The sequence below is a fragment of the Megachile rotundata genome, chromosome 11 (assembly GCF_050947335.1).
Source record: "Megachile rotundata isolate GNS110a chromosome 11, iyMegRotu1, whole genome shotgun sequence".
NCBI classification, from domain to species: domain Eukaryota; kingdom Metazoa; phylum Arthropoda; class Insecta; order Hymenoptera; family Megachilidae; genus Megachile; species Megachile rotundata.
Genome location: NC_134993.1, coordinates 11054282 through 11071674, shown reverse-complemented (window position 1 = coordinate 11071674; position 17393 = coordinate 11054282). Strand labels below are relative to the sequence as shown.

General features: G+C 39.3%; 1 protein-coding gene across 3 annotated transcripts in view; it reads left to right on the top strand.

The window, feature by feature from the left end:
- LOC100883541 (LIM/homeobox protein Lhx9-like) overlaps positions 1–17393 on the top strand; it is a 91730-nt gene that overhangs the window by 13217 nt on the left and 61120 nt on the right. Inside the window, exons 1-3 of one of the 3 annotated variants that reach the window (XM_076537633.1) lie at positions 10441–10635; positions 11215–11503; positions 12493–12898. In XM_076537633.1, coding sequence (XP_076393748.1) covers positions 11338–11503; positions 12493–12898 — 572 coding nt within the window. In that variant the 5' untranslated portion in view covers positions 10441–10635; positions 11215–11337. Of the gene's footprint in view, positions 1–10440; positions 10636–11211; positions 11504–12492; positions 12899–17393 lie in introns of those variants that run through there. The other 2 variants (XM_012279871.2, XM_012279870.2) reach the window with 2 other exon arrangements.

Genomic DNA, 17393 nt, shown 5'->3' with positions numbered 1-17393 from the left:
GAACGCAAAGTGTCGGACGAAGGAGGGAAAGCAATATCTTGGGGTCAGGTCGCGATTCTTGGCCTGGCCGGCATGCGACCGATCTTGTGTCCCTGCATCGCCTCACTTTTTAGCGCTCGAATAATTATTTTAGACTGCTTCGTTTACTTTCATCTTCTTGAGAGCTGAAACTCTTTGAAATTTCGGAGATTTTGAAACTTGGGAATTTTGGGATTTGGGGATTTGGGAATTTTGGGATTTGTGGGATTTGGGGATTTGTGGGATTTGGGGAATTTTAGGGATTTTGGGAATTTGAGAATTTGGGAATTTGGGAATTTGGGAATTTGGAAATTTGGGAATTTGGAAATTTGGGAATGGTGGAATTTGGGAATCTAGTGGAAATTTAACGCGTAGAAATCCAATCCGTGGTTAATTAGTACGTAGGAATCCTATACGTGGCGAAATAACACGTGGAAATCCAAAACGTGGCGAAATAACGCGTCGAAATTCAGTGCGTGGGGAATTAACGAGTGGCGAACTATCGCGTGGAGATCCTATACATGGCGAAATAACGCGTGGAAATTGAATGGGTGGCGAAATAACGCGTGGAAATTGAGTGCGTGGTAAATTAACAAGTGGCGAACAATCGCGTGGAAATCTAACGCGTAGAAATCCAATCTGTTGCTAATTAATGCGTGGAAATTTTATACGCGGCGAAATAACGCGTGGAAATCCTATACGTGGCGAAATAACGCGTGCAAATTAAATGGGTGGCGAAATAACGCGAGGGAATTTAATGCGTCGCGAATTAACGAGTGGCGAACTATCGCGTGAAAATTTAACGCGTAGAAATCCAATGTGTGGCTAATTAGTGCGTGGAAATCCTGTACGTGGCGAAATAACGCGTGGAAATCCTATAAGCGGCGAAATAACGCGAGGAAATTAAATGCGTGGCCAATTAACGCGTGGCGAACTATCGCGTGGAAATCTAACGCGTAGAAATCCAATCGGTGGCTAATTAGTACGTGGAAATTCTCTACGTGGCGAAATAACGCGTGGAAATCCTATACATGGCGAAATAACGCGTGGAAATTGAATGCGTGGCGAAATAACGCGTGGCGAACTATCGCGTGGAAATCTACCGCGTAGAAATCCAATCTGTTGCTAATTAATGCGTGGAAATTTTATACGCGGCGAAATAACGCGTGGAAATCCTATGCGCGGCGAAATAACACATGGAAATCCTTCAAGTGGTAAAATAGCGCATGGAAATCCTACAAGTAGTGAAATAACGCGTAGAAATTTAATGCGTGGCGAATTAACAAGAGGCTAACTAACATTTGTAAATCCACCGCCCATTGCGGCGAATTACCGCGTGGCAAATTAACGAGCGTTAAACAAACGCATAACACACGGCGTAATACCGTGTGGCAAGCTAATAAATCCAAATCCAATACACCAAACTATCCAATTTTTCTGTCAAGTTTACGAAAACCTAACACAAACGTCTCCAAGATAAATGTATCTCTAAATACAAATTCTGGCAATAAAATAAAAAATCCATCAGCCTCGAATTAGTAAAATTACGTCGATGCTCCAATTCCTCCGCGCATCTCTATAAATAGAATAATCACTTTTCGTTGATGATCTTCCATCACGAAAAGAACTCTCGTTCGAAAAACAGCGACGATATTTTATCAGCTGGTTACTTAAAAATCATTCTAAAAAAGAATCGAAGTAGAGATAAGACAAATTTCAAGGCTCAGATTATTTTTCTTCAATTGCCCGGAAGTGGAGATCGAAATTCCTCATTTTTCTTCAATCATCCGCTTGTTTCGAGTAATCGAAACGAATCCTTTAGACGATTGTGCAATAATACACCGGATGCACGGCAAGGACGCATTGCCAAGAAATATTATATTGCCTCCACTTTGCATCAATTTTATCAATTTTTGTTATTACAGGGGATCAGAGTAATTTTGTTTGAAACGATGCAGGTAGAGATATTATATATGAATTCTTAGAAAAAATTATTAGAGTTGGTGAATAGAATTTGTTGAGATATTGGATTTTTGGGGTTTAAAGTTATAATTTTGAACATTTGTGTTTCGAAGAATTTGTTTTCAATTTTTTAGGGTGTCAGAGAGAAAATTTTTTCAATTGAAAATAGTAATTTTTAGTAAAATTTGAAATTTCTACTGCTAGTACTTTTGAGTGAAAACCGAAATTTTCGCGAAAACCCAAAAAACCTGAAAATTCCAACCTGTCCTTCAAACCAAAAATCCATTAAAAAACAATATCACCTTCCTCGAAATCCTTCTCCTAAAATGGCGCCAACCTATCTTATTTTCCCTCCCGATCCAGCATATTTTTATTCCGTATCTCGATGGAAATAATCGAGGTGGCACGGTAGCACACAAGTAGCCGAGTGTCGAATATTTTTTGTCGAGCCGGTTGGTAGCCGGTCGTCGCTGAGAAGTGCAGATAGCGGGCAAGTTTATCGGTTTTCTGCGGTGTTAAGCGTCGCCCACGCGTTTTCAGAGAGAAAACCACAAGCTGCAGCCGAATGGACGAGGCTGTTTATTGTTATCACTATCATGGCTGGCCAAGGGAAGCTGATACGCGGCCAACATGGGACGCGCGTGTTTATTAGGATCGAGACTGCTCGTGACGCTCGATCTCTGCGAATTTCCTGCTCGCTTTTTAATAATGTATTTATGGTTATATATATGGGAGTCTTTGGGTTTAAAGTACTTTTCTATGCTGTTATGTTGGTTTAGGTGGGTGCATTTTTTATTAGGTGGAGTGGATTCTTTATTAGGCGGTGTATAGGACAATTACAGAATGCAGGATAATTACAGGGTAATAAAGTATCAAGTTTCTAAATTTAGCAAATTTTACTCTGTTGATGTATTTTGATACTTGAGGTATGTGGGGCAAGTATAGGACAAGTACGAGGCAAGTATAGGACAAGTGATGGACAATTACAGAACACAGGACAATTTCAAATTTTACTAAAAATTACTACTAGTGGAAATTTCAATTATTAAAATTTGTTGAATTAAAAATTTTCAGAATGCTCCAATAATTAATATATATATCTTACGGCCATATAATGAGACAGAGTCCTAGTCATGTAACATCTTCGGTCATACAATTGGACAGATAGCAAGTCATATATCAAACATATTGTAGGTCATATAATCGAACTGATTTTTGGTCATATAATAAACAGATTTTCGGTCATATAACTGAGAACATCTTTGGTCATATAATTGAACAGATAGCAAGTCATATATCAAACATATTGTAGGTCATATAATCGAACTGATTTTTGGTCATATAATGAACAGATTTTCGGTCATATAACTGACAACATCTTTGGTCATATAATTGAACAGATAGCAAGTCATATATCAAACATATTGTAGGTCATATAATCAAATTGATTTTTGGTCATATAACGAACAGATTTTCGGTCATATAATAGAACAGATAGTAAGTCATATAACAGAGTCGTAGAACAGTTCCTCATTCATATTGTAGGTCATATAATTGAACTGATTTTTGGTCATATAATCGACAGATTTTCGGTCATATGACTGAGAACATCTTTGGTTATATAATTGAACAGATAGTTGGTCATATAATTAAATTGATTTTTAGTCATATAATGAACAGATTTTCGGTCATATAACTGAGAACATCTTTGGTCATATAATTGAACAGATAGCAAGTCATATATCAAACATATTGTATGTCATATAATCAAATTGATTTTTGGTCATATAACGAACAGATTTTCGGTCATATAATAAAACAGATAGTAAGTCATATAACAGAGTCGTAGAACAGTTCCTCATTCATATTGTAGGTAATATAATTGAACTCACTTTAGGTCATATAATGAACAGACTTTTTGGGTCATATAATGAACAGATAACATAATCGACCAGGTATTAGATCATATAACAGTCCTACTCATATAAACAGTAGTAGGCCACATCGTGTCGGTCATATAATCAAATATTGTTCATGATACGACCGTCGGTCATATATCCGGAGCCCAGCATAAAACAGGAAGTACATCGTCCTGAAAAGCAGCTGAGAATTTTTCCGCGGTTTCGTAACGGTGGCGATCGATACGGGCATCCCATAAATTTCCCACGAAACCACGATCGATCTTCAGCGGAGTCGACCCGCCGAGATCCTTATCCATCTCGAGAGTGGACCTGCCAGGGGGCCGGTGCTCGGACTTTCACCGACGGCGGACTTGCACAAGACTCCGCCTTTTTCATTTTCGCGAAACGCGAGGTAAATAACGAGCGCGGAATCCGCCTGTCGCGCGGGATGCCGGCACGAAAACTCGTAGAATGTCGTCAGAAATGTCGCCGGACGGCCGGTCCGCCACGATTGTGTATCCGTCAACGCTCGAAACTCTTGCGAGATATCGACTCTCTCTCTCTTTTCAGCCCGTGTTTCTTGTCGCGTGGACCGCCGATAAACGCGTGATTCGCGCCGCGACTTTGGGACGCTGACGCGATAAGCGGCTGGGTGATTCATCGGTTCGAGGCTCGAAAATTCGTGCGCGGTGTGGACGGGGCTTGTGTCGAGATAAGGGGACTGGTCGAGAAAAGTTTGCTTTACTTGGTGGTTTCTGAGGAATTTGGGAACTTTTGGGGATTTGGGGTGAATTTGGAATTTGGGGGAATTGGGGTTGAGGATGTGGTAATAGAGGAATCTAGGGATTTTTGGCTGTGGTGGTTTAGGGATGTAGAAGATTGCGGTTTTGGGTTTTGGAGTTACTGCAATTTTGGGATCATGGGAATTTGGGGAATTTAGGAAGTGGAGATATAGCGATGAGGAAATCTAGGGATTTTTGGATGTGGTGGTTTAGGGATGTAGGAGTTTGGGGTTCTAGGTTTTGGGGTTATTGCAATTTTGGGATCATGGAAATTTTGGGAGTTTGGGAATTGGAGATCTAGTGATGGAAGAATCTAGGGAATTTTTGATATAGTGATTTAGGGATGTAAGAATTTAGGGATCTAGGATTTGGGGTTATTGCAATTTTGGGATCATGGAAATTTTGGGAGTTTAGGAATTGGAGATGTAGTGATGGAAGAATCTAGGGAATTTTTGATGTAGTGATTTAGGGATGTAAGAATTTAGGGATCTAGGATTTGGGGTTATTGCAATTTTGAGATCATGGGAAATTTGGGGAATTTGGGAATTGGAGATGTAGTGATGGAAGAATCTAGGGAATTTTTGATATAGTGATTTAGGGATGTAAGAATTTAGGGATCTAGAATTCGGGGTAATTGTAACTTGGAGATTGTAGAAATTTCAGAATATATGAATTTCTGAATTTAGATCTTTAGATGACAATCCTAGGGATATTTAGGAGACAGGAATTTGGGATTCTAGGGAATTTGGAACATGGATACTTGAGGATACACGAATTAGGAATTTGGGAAGCTTAAAATTTAGAAACCTTGAAATTTGTAGACCTAGGGATTTGCAAATCTATTAATTTAGGGATCTAGGGATTTTGGGATGTAGAAATGTTGTAATCTAGGGATTTAGGAACTTGGAAATTTCACAACTAGGGAATTTTGGAATATAACAATTATTGAACTTTGAAATTTGAAAATCTAGCAATATGAGAATCTAGGCATTTTTGGAACTACGAATTTTGTGATCTAGGGAATTAGGAACCTTGAAACTTAAGAACTAGTGAATTTCAGAATATAATAATTTAGGAATTCTGAAATTTGAAAATTTAGCAAATAGGCATCTAGGGATTTTAGGAACCAGAATTTGTTAATCTAGGGATTTTCTGTTCCTGCGAGTTTGAGAATCTAGGGAATTTTGAATCTAGTAATATTGACATTTAAGGATATGTCCAATTAGAAATTTGAGAATCTAGGAATTTTGGAACTAAGAAATTGAGGTATTTACAATTATTGCAATCTAGGGATTTCAGTGACCAAAAGCTTGAGAATCTAGGGAGAACTTTAGGAGTTCAAAAATTCACAAATTCACATGTATTCATCTATAATATACAATATTCCTCAAATAATTGATATTTATCAATATTCAGTGCACATACCGTTCACGGCTAGAAAGAAGGCATCTCACTTCTACTCCCTCTCATGCATTCCTTTCAGAAGTTGCAACAACTTCATATATCCTCAATAATTCAATCTTCAATCATTCTGTCTAAAACCTTGTTATATTCCTCGCAACATCGAGTGAAACCCGTGCGCCTTCTTTCGAGCTCCGAACACTCTTCTCCGTCGGTTCGATTTCAAAGTTCTCTTTCAGCAAACACCTCGCATTTAACCTCGGTTTCTCAATCGAGAACAAACGTTGAATATCGTCGAATTTCCCGTCGCGGCCTCAGAAAGCCTTTGCTATTCAGCCGCCGAAGATAACGCTCGTCGAATCCATCTCGCCAGGAGCGTGTTTTCATTTATTGTTCCCGGCTTAATGTCATTATTAACTGCCGCGAATCGTCGGAACAATAGTACACCTCTTTTTTCCAGCGACGAGGCGCATTTCTTAACACTCCATTGTGGCGAAGACGTTCCTCGACTTGTTCCATGGCCGTTCTTTCTTTTTATTTTTTTTTTCTTTTCGCGACGTCAATGAGATTTCCCAACCTTCCCGTATCGAGCATCAACGAAAGAAACGGCAGCCGCGAATGCGAACAAGAGATATTTCCTCGAGTCACGAATGGAAATTGCGCCTCCATTTTTCCATCGGGACGAGCGTTTCTCACGAACGTTTTTGCCACCCTTTATTCCCGGGGCACACGATGCATCTCGGGGCAAATTCTCCAGACATAACTGCCTGCTTTGTGCTCATTTGCATAATGGTAATTGACGTTTTTTAATAATGGCTTGATTACAAAATTGTTTAATCGTGATAGTTCACACGTTAAATCACTGTGAAATTGGATGGTTTTTCTGTGGAGCCTTTATTTATATTGCCGTGTGTTATATGGACAAATTATATTAAGGTTAATACTATGAAATTAATAGAAACTTGTGGTTTTATATGTCTTTCCATATACTGCCATTTGTTATATGGCCACGAATTAAATTGTCACAAGGTTCATACTGTGAAATTAGTAGAAAGATCTGTAAGAAAAATATTATTCTACATATCTTTTCATATATTGCCACTCGTTATATGAGCACGAATTAAATTGTCACAAGGTTAAATTATGCTGTGAAATTGGTTGAGTGTTTTTTGGAAAACTACAGTTAAAATTATTCGAAACACCTCTGTTCATATTGTGTGGCGAGTATTTAACAGATAGTGAAATAAAGTATAGTGAATTAACGCGTGGAAATCCAGTCTGTAGCAAATCAACACGTAGAAATGTTGAAAGTGGCGAAATAACGCGAGGGAATTTAATGCGTGGCGAATTAACGCGTGGCGAACTATCGCGTGAAAATTTAACGCGTAGAAATCCAATGTGTGACTAATTAGTGGGTGGAAATCCTGTACGTGGCGAAATAACGCGTGGAAATCCTATACGTGGCGAAATAACGCGAGGAAATTAAATGCGTGGCGAATTAACGCGTGGCGAACTATCGCGTGGAAATCTAACGCGTAGAAATTCAATCGGTGGCTAATTAGTGCGTGGAAATCCTACACGTGGCGAAATAACGCGTGGAAATCCTATCAGTGGCGAAATAACGCGAGGAAATTAAATGCGTGGCGAATTAACGCGTGGCGAACTATCGCGTGGAAATCTAACGCGTAGAAATTCAATCGGTGGATAATTAGTGCGTGGAAATTCTATATGTGGCGAAATAACGCGTGGAAATCCTATACGTGGCGAAATAACGCGTGAGAATTGAATGCTTGGCGAATTAACGCGTGGCGAACTATCGCGCGGAAATCTAACGCGTAGAAATCCAATCTGTTGCTAATTAATGCGTGGAAATTTTAAACGCGGTGAAATAACGCGTGGAAATCTTATACGCGGCGAAATAACGCGTGGAAATCCTATACGCGGTGAAATAACGCGTGGAAATCCTACAAGCGGTGAAATAACTCATTGAAATGGAATGCGTGGTGAATTAACAAGTGGCTAACTAACATATGTAAATCCAACGCCCAGTGCGGCGAAGTACCGCGTGGCAAATTAACGAGCGTTAAACAAACGCATAACACACGGCGTAATACCGTGTGGCAAGCTAATAAATCCAAATGCGATACACCAAGTAACCCAATACAATTCGGAATTACCATAAAAGTATGGTGTCCTCATAAAAAAGTCATAGAACAAAATATATCGATTCACCTGTCCACCAATTAGCAGCGTCGAGTGAGCTCATTCAAAAATCACACGTAGTCGTTACGTCGAATCGAGTCCAGCACCGCGGGGGGTGTCCCGGCTGGAACGATCGCTCCGCAAGAAAGTCGCCTAATCAAAGTTCCAATCGAAGCTTAATCAATGATCTTCGAAGGAAACGAGCCACGGTTTCCCGATAGGTTGCACGCCAGGAGCACCGTCGTGACACGACGAAACGCGCGTTCCTGGGATTCCTTCCATCGACCCGGTTTATTACATAACGAACAACGGTCCGTTCGCGTAACAGTGAAAATCCCTCGCTAACAAACAGACGCTCATTGCAATTTCTATTAGTTTTCCCTTCGCGCCAAAAGAACTGGCCGTCCGCCATTTTAACAGCGATATCGATCTCCTTTACGTGGTTTCGCGCGCATCATTATCGCTGGACGAATCGAACGATGTCGATGGAACGAGTGGAAAAAGAACAGCAGGAAAAAACACTAGACGGTCAGAGAGTCGGTATTCGTGTCGCAACCGAAATGCGAATTTAATGCGAAGATCGTTGTATCGATAAGTGGTCTGTTGCTGTTTCACACGCTGGAGAACAGCTTGGCCACTGAGTTACGCGTTATCGATGGATTGCTAAATCGTACTTCATACAGCTACGATTCTTATAGGGACATTTTTTTACTCGGTGAAATTCAATTTTAATTCTACCGAAAATTTTATTTCAATTAAATGTAATAGGTCTGATTAAATACGCAGGTCAAGTTATATTGGTTTCGGGGCGAGTTTATATTGATTTAAATCGAATTAGTGCTTGAAACAGGTTTGGGACAGGTTTGCACTGTTTTGGATCGGTTCGGATCAAATTCGGGTTATTTCGGGTCGGTTCGGGTCGATTCGGGTGACATCGGGTCGATTCGGATCGAATTCGGGTGGTACCGAGTTCGTTCGGATCGAATTCGAGTGGCGTCGGGTTCATTCGGTTCGAATTCGGGTTGCATCGGGTTCGGTTCGACTTCGTAACAGATCGGGTCGATTCGGATCGAATTCGAGTGGTACCGAGTTTGTTCGGTTCGAATTCGGGTGGCGTCGGGTTCGTTCAGATCAAATTCGGGTTGCATCGGGTTCGGTTCGACTTCGTAACAGATCGGGTCGAATTCGGGTGACATCGGGTCGATTCGGATCGAATTCGGGTGGTACCGAGTTCGTTCGGATCGAATTCGGGTTGCGTCGAGTTCGTTCGGTTCGAATTCGAGTGGCGTCGGGTCGGTTCGGTTCGAATTCGGGTTGTATCGGGTTCGGTTCGACTTCGTAACAGATCGGGTCGGTTCGGGTCGAATTCGGGTTCCATCGGTTCTGCTCGATTTCGTAATAGATCGGTTTGTTTCGTCTTCGTATTAGTTCGGAACACTTCGGATCCAATTCGTACTAGATCGGAATACTTCGGGTTCAATTCGTATTATATCGGAACGATCCGTTCCGAATTCGAGCCTAATCATCCCGTTTCTTTCGGTTCACATCGGCTCAATTCGTACCAACTCGGTTCCAATCGGACATCTATTCTCTCAACCAACATATATCAATAACACCAACTAACAGAAATGACCAGAACACAATATACATTTATCACCAAAACAATAGAATTAAAAAGCTACCAACCTTACCTCACCGCAATTGATACAAGTTAAAATTCGTCAGCAGTAGCATCACCGGCCAGAATATTTACGACAATCGGCGAAGAGAGTTAACCGTCGTTCGGTTCCGATCGCAAACGCGCCGCTCCGGCCAAGGCGCAGTAAATACCGGTATCTGTTGCCGTAAAGTACAGCATTGGTTTTCCACGGGAGAGGGTTGCAAAGAAAGAGGAAGCAAGAGAGGCGGCAGTAGGAAAAAAGGGAGGCGGAAAGAGAGGGACAAGAAGGAGAGGACCAGGGCAGCTCGCCACGTAATTTATGTCTCCGGCACACCGCGGTACGCCGCAACCGCGTTGACAGTTGAAACACGGCGGCGACTCGGATTGGTCGGCAGCGGGCACCTTATAGGGTCGCGCGCATGCGCGCACCGCTTTACGACATCCATCAGAGGCGGCCGGCTACTGCCGTCAGCATGCCACTCTTTTATCTTCCTCCTTTCCTATGGCCGTTCCTGTTGCCCTTTGCCGATGTCAACCGAGCCGTAATCCGCCGTCACTTTGGATACCGTGCCTGTTAGGTTGTTGTCCTATTTCGCCTATTCCATCCTCGAGTCTTACGAATGTCCTTTACAGTCTCTCCTCGTCGGCTGCCGTGGAAAGTGTCCTCTCCTTGTTCGGGTAAAGCCTGTCGTCGGTTACTTTTACCGAGGTGCTTTTTTCGTTTTTCTTCGATCAGGTTTACCTTTTGTACGCCGATCCTTTAATTGGACCTTCATTACTTTCACCGATTCCCACTTTTTTGGGGAGGACTTTGTTCAAGTTTATTTTTAAAGTGAGGTGCTAACACTCATTTGGTCGAAATGGATACTTCACTACTGAGTTTTATTATCAGTTCTATGGAACACTTCTGAATCATATCAAGTGCGAGAGTCTCATATGGCCAAGTCAACAGTGCTGATATCACATGGTCCATCAAATGGACACCAAGGTCTATCAAGGTCCTCCATGTGGTCAAGTCGAGCTAACAATTATATCACATGGTCAATCAAACCAGACTTAGTGTCAAGTCAGACACTTAGGTCATGTGACTAAAAAATCCCTAACAGTTATAAAATCACTCGATCCATCAATAAATGTAAATGGCGAGACTTAAAAGTCATTAGTCTCCTCATCACTAGTTTTACGGCAATATAACGAAATTTCTTCAATCGGTGATATGTGGACATTAAAATGGCGGAAATAGAAGTATCAGTTTTTAAAGAAGTGGATTGAATGTTTGTTCCAGCAGCCGGCCAGCTCGCAGGATCGTGGCAGCGGCTTGGCTGTGGGGCGTCAAGGGGGGCCCGGCAGCGCGGGGGGGCCCGGAGCAGTGGACCAGGCGAGGGACCTAAGTCCCTGCCTCCCCGCGTCTATGGGTGACGCTGCACGACCCACTACCTTACCGTGTAGTCCTCCTGCCGCCCACCATCACGGGCCCCATCATACGCCCCTGCACCAGACCCACTGTGGCACTAACAACAACTGCTACGACGGACCCACCACCCCCTACGATTCCAGGGACTACGACTCTCCTGGAGGTTCGTTACTTTTTCACAATTCACGTGTGAAGATTAGATGTTTGACTGTTCATGGTATCTCTTTGATCGATACATGTTTTGACCCTTCTATGGGAGTTCATGATAAGGTGCTGCTAGTTTCATTTTTTATATGTGCAAAGTTAGATGTGCATTGTGGTCTAACTGATCAATAGTTATTAACAATTGTGAATATTTTATGAAGGTTAAAAATATAGGTTAGTTGTGGACTTCCAAATTTTCATTTTTTGGAAGGTATATCATTTTTTGATGTCTCTTAATTGTCCTGTGACTCTGTAATTGTCCACAATTGACTGTGTAAATGTCCTTTTGAACTGTTCATTTGAACTGTGCAGTTGAACTGTCCACTTGAACTGTCCTCTTGAACTGTCCATTTGAACTTGTCCACTTGAACTGTCCTCTTGAACTGTCCATTTGAACTGTCCACTTCAACTGTCTACTTGTACTGTTCAGTTGAACTGTTCACTTGAACTGTCCACTTGAACTGTCCAGTTGAATTGCCCAGTTGAACTGTTCACTTGATCTGTTCACTCGAACTGTCCAGTTGAACTGTTCACTTGAACTGTCCAGTTGAATTGCCCAGTTGAACTGTTCACTTGATCTGTTCATTTGAACTGTCCAGTTGAATTGCCCAGTTGAACTGTTCACCTGAACTGTCCAGTTGAATTGCCCAGTTGAACTATTTACTTGATCTGTTCACTTGAACTGCCCAGTTAAACTGTTCATTTGAACTGTCCAGTTGAATGTCCTCTTGAACTGTTCACTTGAACTACCCTCCCGAATTGTCCATTTGAACTGTTCACTTGAACTGTTCACTTGAACTGTCCTCTTGAACTGTTCACTTGAACCATCCACTTAAACAGTCCTCCTAAACCATCAATACTGTCCGAATAACAAAACTATAAACAGTAAAATTTATGCAAAATACAAGGTGTTTGTCAAGGTTGTAATATAATGTATATGTGACGCAGGTGGGCAAGAATACAGAAACAACAACAACAACAACAGCAATTTCGAGAACCCGAGCGATCTGAGCATGCCGCCACAAACGACTCACCATCACCACCACCATCACCACCATCACCACTCCCATCTGCACCCGCAGACTCACTCGCAAGAACAACAGACCTCGGAACATTTGCACGCCATCCCTAAACTGGAACCGCCACCCACCCCTCCGGCACAGTCCGAGGATGTTCCAGGGGTTGTTTGCGCCGGATGCGGCCTCCGGATATCCGACAGGTTTTACCTGCAGGCAGTCGATAGGAGGTGGCACGCGGCATGTCTTCAGTGCTCGCACTGTCGCCAGGGGCTGGACGGCGAGGTTACTTGCTTTAGCAGGGACGGAAACATTTACTGCAAGAAGGACTACTATCGGTGAGTCACATATGTTATCTTGATTAATTGTATAGGGTTGCTGCAGGGTTACTAGGGTTATAGGGTTATTAGGGAGTTACCTCTCCTTATATTGCCGTGGATGTCACATCAACAAATTCTTGTGGAACCCATTTGTTAAACCAAAATTGTGTTCACAATACCTAATAGATAATACTGAATAGTATAAAGTATTTAAATATCTGATGAGAGTTGCCTCTCCTTATATTGCCGAGGATATCATATCAATAAGTTCTTGTAGAACCCATTTGTTAAACCAAAATTGTGTTCACAATACTTAATAGATAATACTGAATAGTATAAAGTATCTAAATATCTGATGACAGTTGCCTCTCCTTATATTGCCGAGGATGTCAAATCAACAAATTCTTGTAGAACCTATTTGTTTAATCAAAATTCTGTTCACAATACCTATTAGATAATACTAAATAACATAAAGTGTCTAAACATGCAATGACTGTTGTCTCTCGTTATATTGCCGTGGATGTCTAATCAACAAGTTCTTGTAGAACCTATTTGTTTAACCAAAATTCTGTTCACAATACTCAATACATAATACAGAATAGTATAAAGCATGAAAACCCCCCATGATAGTTGCCTCTCCTTATATCGCCGTTGATGTCTAATCAAAAAATTCTTGTAGAATCCATCTACTTAACCAAAATTATATTCACAATACTTAATAGATAATATCGAATAGTATAAAGTATCAAAATCTCCTATGACAGTTGCCTCTCCTTATATTGCCGTGGACATCATATCAACAAATTCTTATACAACCTACTTATTGAACCAAATTTCTGTTCACAATACCCAATAGACAATACAGAATAGTACAAAGTATCTAAATATCCAATGACAGTTCCCTCTCCCTATATTGCAATATACAAGTTTCTGATTCCTATCACTTTATCGTGCACAAGGAAACAATGAATCTTCATGTGGCCAGCTGATAATATCCCGTGTTAAAGCAATTAAACAAAACCGCAATGTAAAGTGTCTCCAGCGTTTATCGGCCATACTGAACGAGGATATCCGTGGTTTTGTGGTTGAACTTTACGTCGTTAGAACCGCTGTATCTGCACAACCTTGGCGATTTTCATTATCGAATTACACCTACATATCTTCGGTTACCATTTTAATTATGACTCGCTTGAACTATCGAGTAAATTTTGTTGTTCGACAATGAGATGTCTCTTTGGATTTTATACAAATTCTCTTTGGATTTGATATAAGTTCTCTTTGGATTTGATGTAAGTTCTCTTTGGATTTGATATGAGGTCTCTTTGGATTTGATATAAGTTCTCTTTGGATTTGATATAAGGTCTCTTTGGATTTGATATAAGTTCTCTTTGGGTTTGATATAACGTCTCTTTGGATTTGATATAAGTTCTCTTTGGATTCCATAGAAGTTCTCTTCAGATTTGATATGAGTTCTCTTTGGATTTGACATAAGTTCTCTTTGGATTTGATATGAGGTCTCTTTGGATTTAATATAAGTTCTCTTTGGATTTGATATGAGGTCTCTTTGGATTTGACATAAGTTCTCTTTGGATTTGATATGAGGTCTCTTTGGATTTGATATAAGTTCTCTTTGGGTTTGATATAAGGTCTCTTTGGGTTTGATATAAGGTCTCTTTGGATTTGATATAAGTTCTCCTTGGATTCCATACAAGTTCTCTTCGGATTTGATATAAGTTCTCTTTGGATTTAATATAAGTTCTCTTTGGATTCAATATAAATTCTCTTCGCCAATAAAACAATTTAAAAACTAACCTAAAAACACTCGAAACCTAACGAAAATATGAAAGTTTACAACTCCACCTTTGAGGTTATGTTCGAACCCGAAACCCAACATAAAAATGATACACTTCACAGATGTTGAATGATCGCAAATGAATTTGATTATTTGTATTACTAACCCAAAGGTTTCTTCTGTTCGTTTAACGAGGTATTATAAAACGTAGATTCCTAACCGGTCAGCGATGCTAAACGCGACTATTATACCTCGCTAGCAGGATGATCAACATCCTCATCGATCATTAGAAGCAGGAAAACGCTTACTAGAGCGATCATCATCCTCTGTTAGACCTTTCCCTAGATTTCTACATCGGTGATTCCTCGATTAATCAACTTTCCCCGAGGTTATGGGCGATCAAGTAACCGTAATGAGTTACGCAACACTTTGATTTCCAGTGGCCAGGAAAAAAAACGGGATCGCTGGCTGCTTAGCAGGCGTACCACTTCTGGGATTCCCCTTTTTATGGCGCGTTCTCATGAAACTGAGTCGTCGCGTTTAATTATGGACTTTCGAAGTTAGAATTAGGTATCGAATTTTCTAGTTTTTGTGTGGATTTCTTAGTTATTAAAAATGATTTACATTAAATTTACATTGAATTTACATTCAATTTACATTTAAAATTTATATTTTGAAATTGATTTATAAATTTTTGGATGTTTAAATTGCTTAATTTTTGAATACCTAAATCTTGAACTTCTAATAGTTATATCTTTTAAATTATTACATTTTACAATATCCTATAGCCGCCATCTTTTGCAGTTCCAAACTTATCAACTTAACAAATTTCCTATACAAAAGTCCCTAGATTCTCAGACTTCCAAATGAAAAAAATTGTAAATTTTTAAATTCCTAAAGTCCCAATCTATCAAGACTATAAAACCACTAAAATTTCTAAAATTCTAACACTTCACAAAATTTCCTAAATTCCAAAAATTCACAAAATTCTAAAAATTCCCTAAATTTCAAAAATTCCTAAAATTTTCCAAGTCTCAGTTCTTCAAATTCCTAAAGCCTCATATCTTCTATTTTCCACTTTCTTAAATTCCCAACTTATTAACTGAATAAATTCCCCATACAAAAGTCCCTAGATCCTCAACTTTCTAGAATAAAATTTTTGTAAATTTTTAAATATCTAAATTCTCAATCTCTCAAGACTATAAAACCACTAAAATTTCTAAAATTCTAACACTTCACAAAATTCACTAGATTCTAAAAATTCACAAAATTCTAAAAATTCACAAAATTCCAAAAATTCCTAAAATTTTCCAAGTCTCAGTTCTTCAAATCCCTAAAGCCTCATATCTTCTATTTTCCACTTTCTTAAATTCCCAACTTATTAACTGAATAAATTCCCCATACAAAAGTCCCTAGATCCTCAACTTTCTAGAATAAAATTTTTGTAAATTTTTAAATATCTAAATTCTCAATCTTCCAAAACCATAAAAGCACTAAAATTTCTAAAATTCTAAAACTTCACAAAATTCCCTAAATTCTAAAAATTCACAAAATTCTAAAAATTCCCTAAATTCCAAAAATTCCTTAAATTTTCCAAGTCTCAGTTCTTCAAATTCCTAAAGCCTCATATCTTCTATTTTCCACTTTCTTAAATTCCCAACTTATTAACTGAATAAACTCCCCATACAAAAGTCCCTAGATCCTCAACCTTCTAGAATAAAATTTTTGTAAATTTTTAAATATCTAAATTCTCAATCTCTCAAGACTATAAAACCACTAAAATTTCTAAAATTCTAACACTTCACAAAATTCACTAGATTCTAAAAATTCACAAAATTCTAAAAATTCCCTAAATTTCAAAAATTCCTCAAATTTTCCAAGTCTCAGTTCTTCAAATTCCTAAAGCCTCATATCTTCTATTTTCCACTTTCTTAAATTCCCAACTTATTAACTGAATAAACTCCCCATACAAAAGTCCCTAGATCCTCAACCTTCTAGAATAAAATTTTTGTAAATTTTTAAATATCTAAATTCTCAATCTCTCAAGACTATAAAACCACTAAAATTTCTAAAATTCTAACACTTCACAAAATTCACTAGATTCTAAAAATTCACAAAATTCTAAAAATTCCCTAAATTTCAAAAATTCCTAAAATTTTCCAAGTCTCAGTTCTTCAAATCCCTAAAGCCTCATATCTTCTATTTTCCACCTTCTTAAATTCCTAACATGTTAACTCAATACATTCCCCACACAAAAGTCCCTAGATCTTCGAACTTCCAGAATAAAAAATTTTTTAATTTTTAAATATCTTAATTTTCAATTTCTCAAGACCATAAATCACAAAAATTCCAATAATTCTAAAAATTTGCAAAATTCCTAAAATTTCCCAAATTCCCCAAATTCCCCAAATTCTCAAAATTCTCAAAATTCTCAAAATTCTCAAAATTCTCAAAATTTTCAAAATTCCCAAAATTCCCAAAATCCTTAAAATCTCCCAAATCTCCAAAATCCCCCAAAACCCCAAAATCCCTAAAATCCCCAAAATTCTCAAATCTTGAAATCCCTAAAGTCCCACCTCCTCTAATCTCCACCTCCGCAAAATTCCCAAATTTCCCAACTTTCCAACTCAATAAATTCCCCCCCCCCCCCCCCCCCCCAAAACTCCCTATATCCTCAACTCCCTAACTCCCCTAATTTCCTCCCCAAAAATCCACAAACCG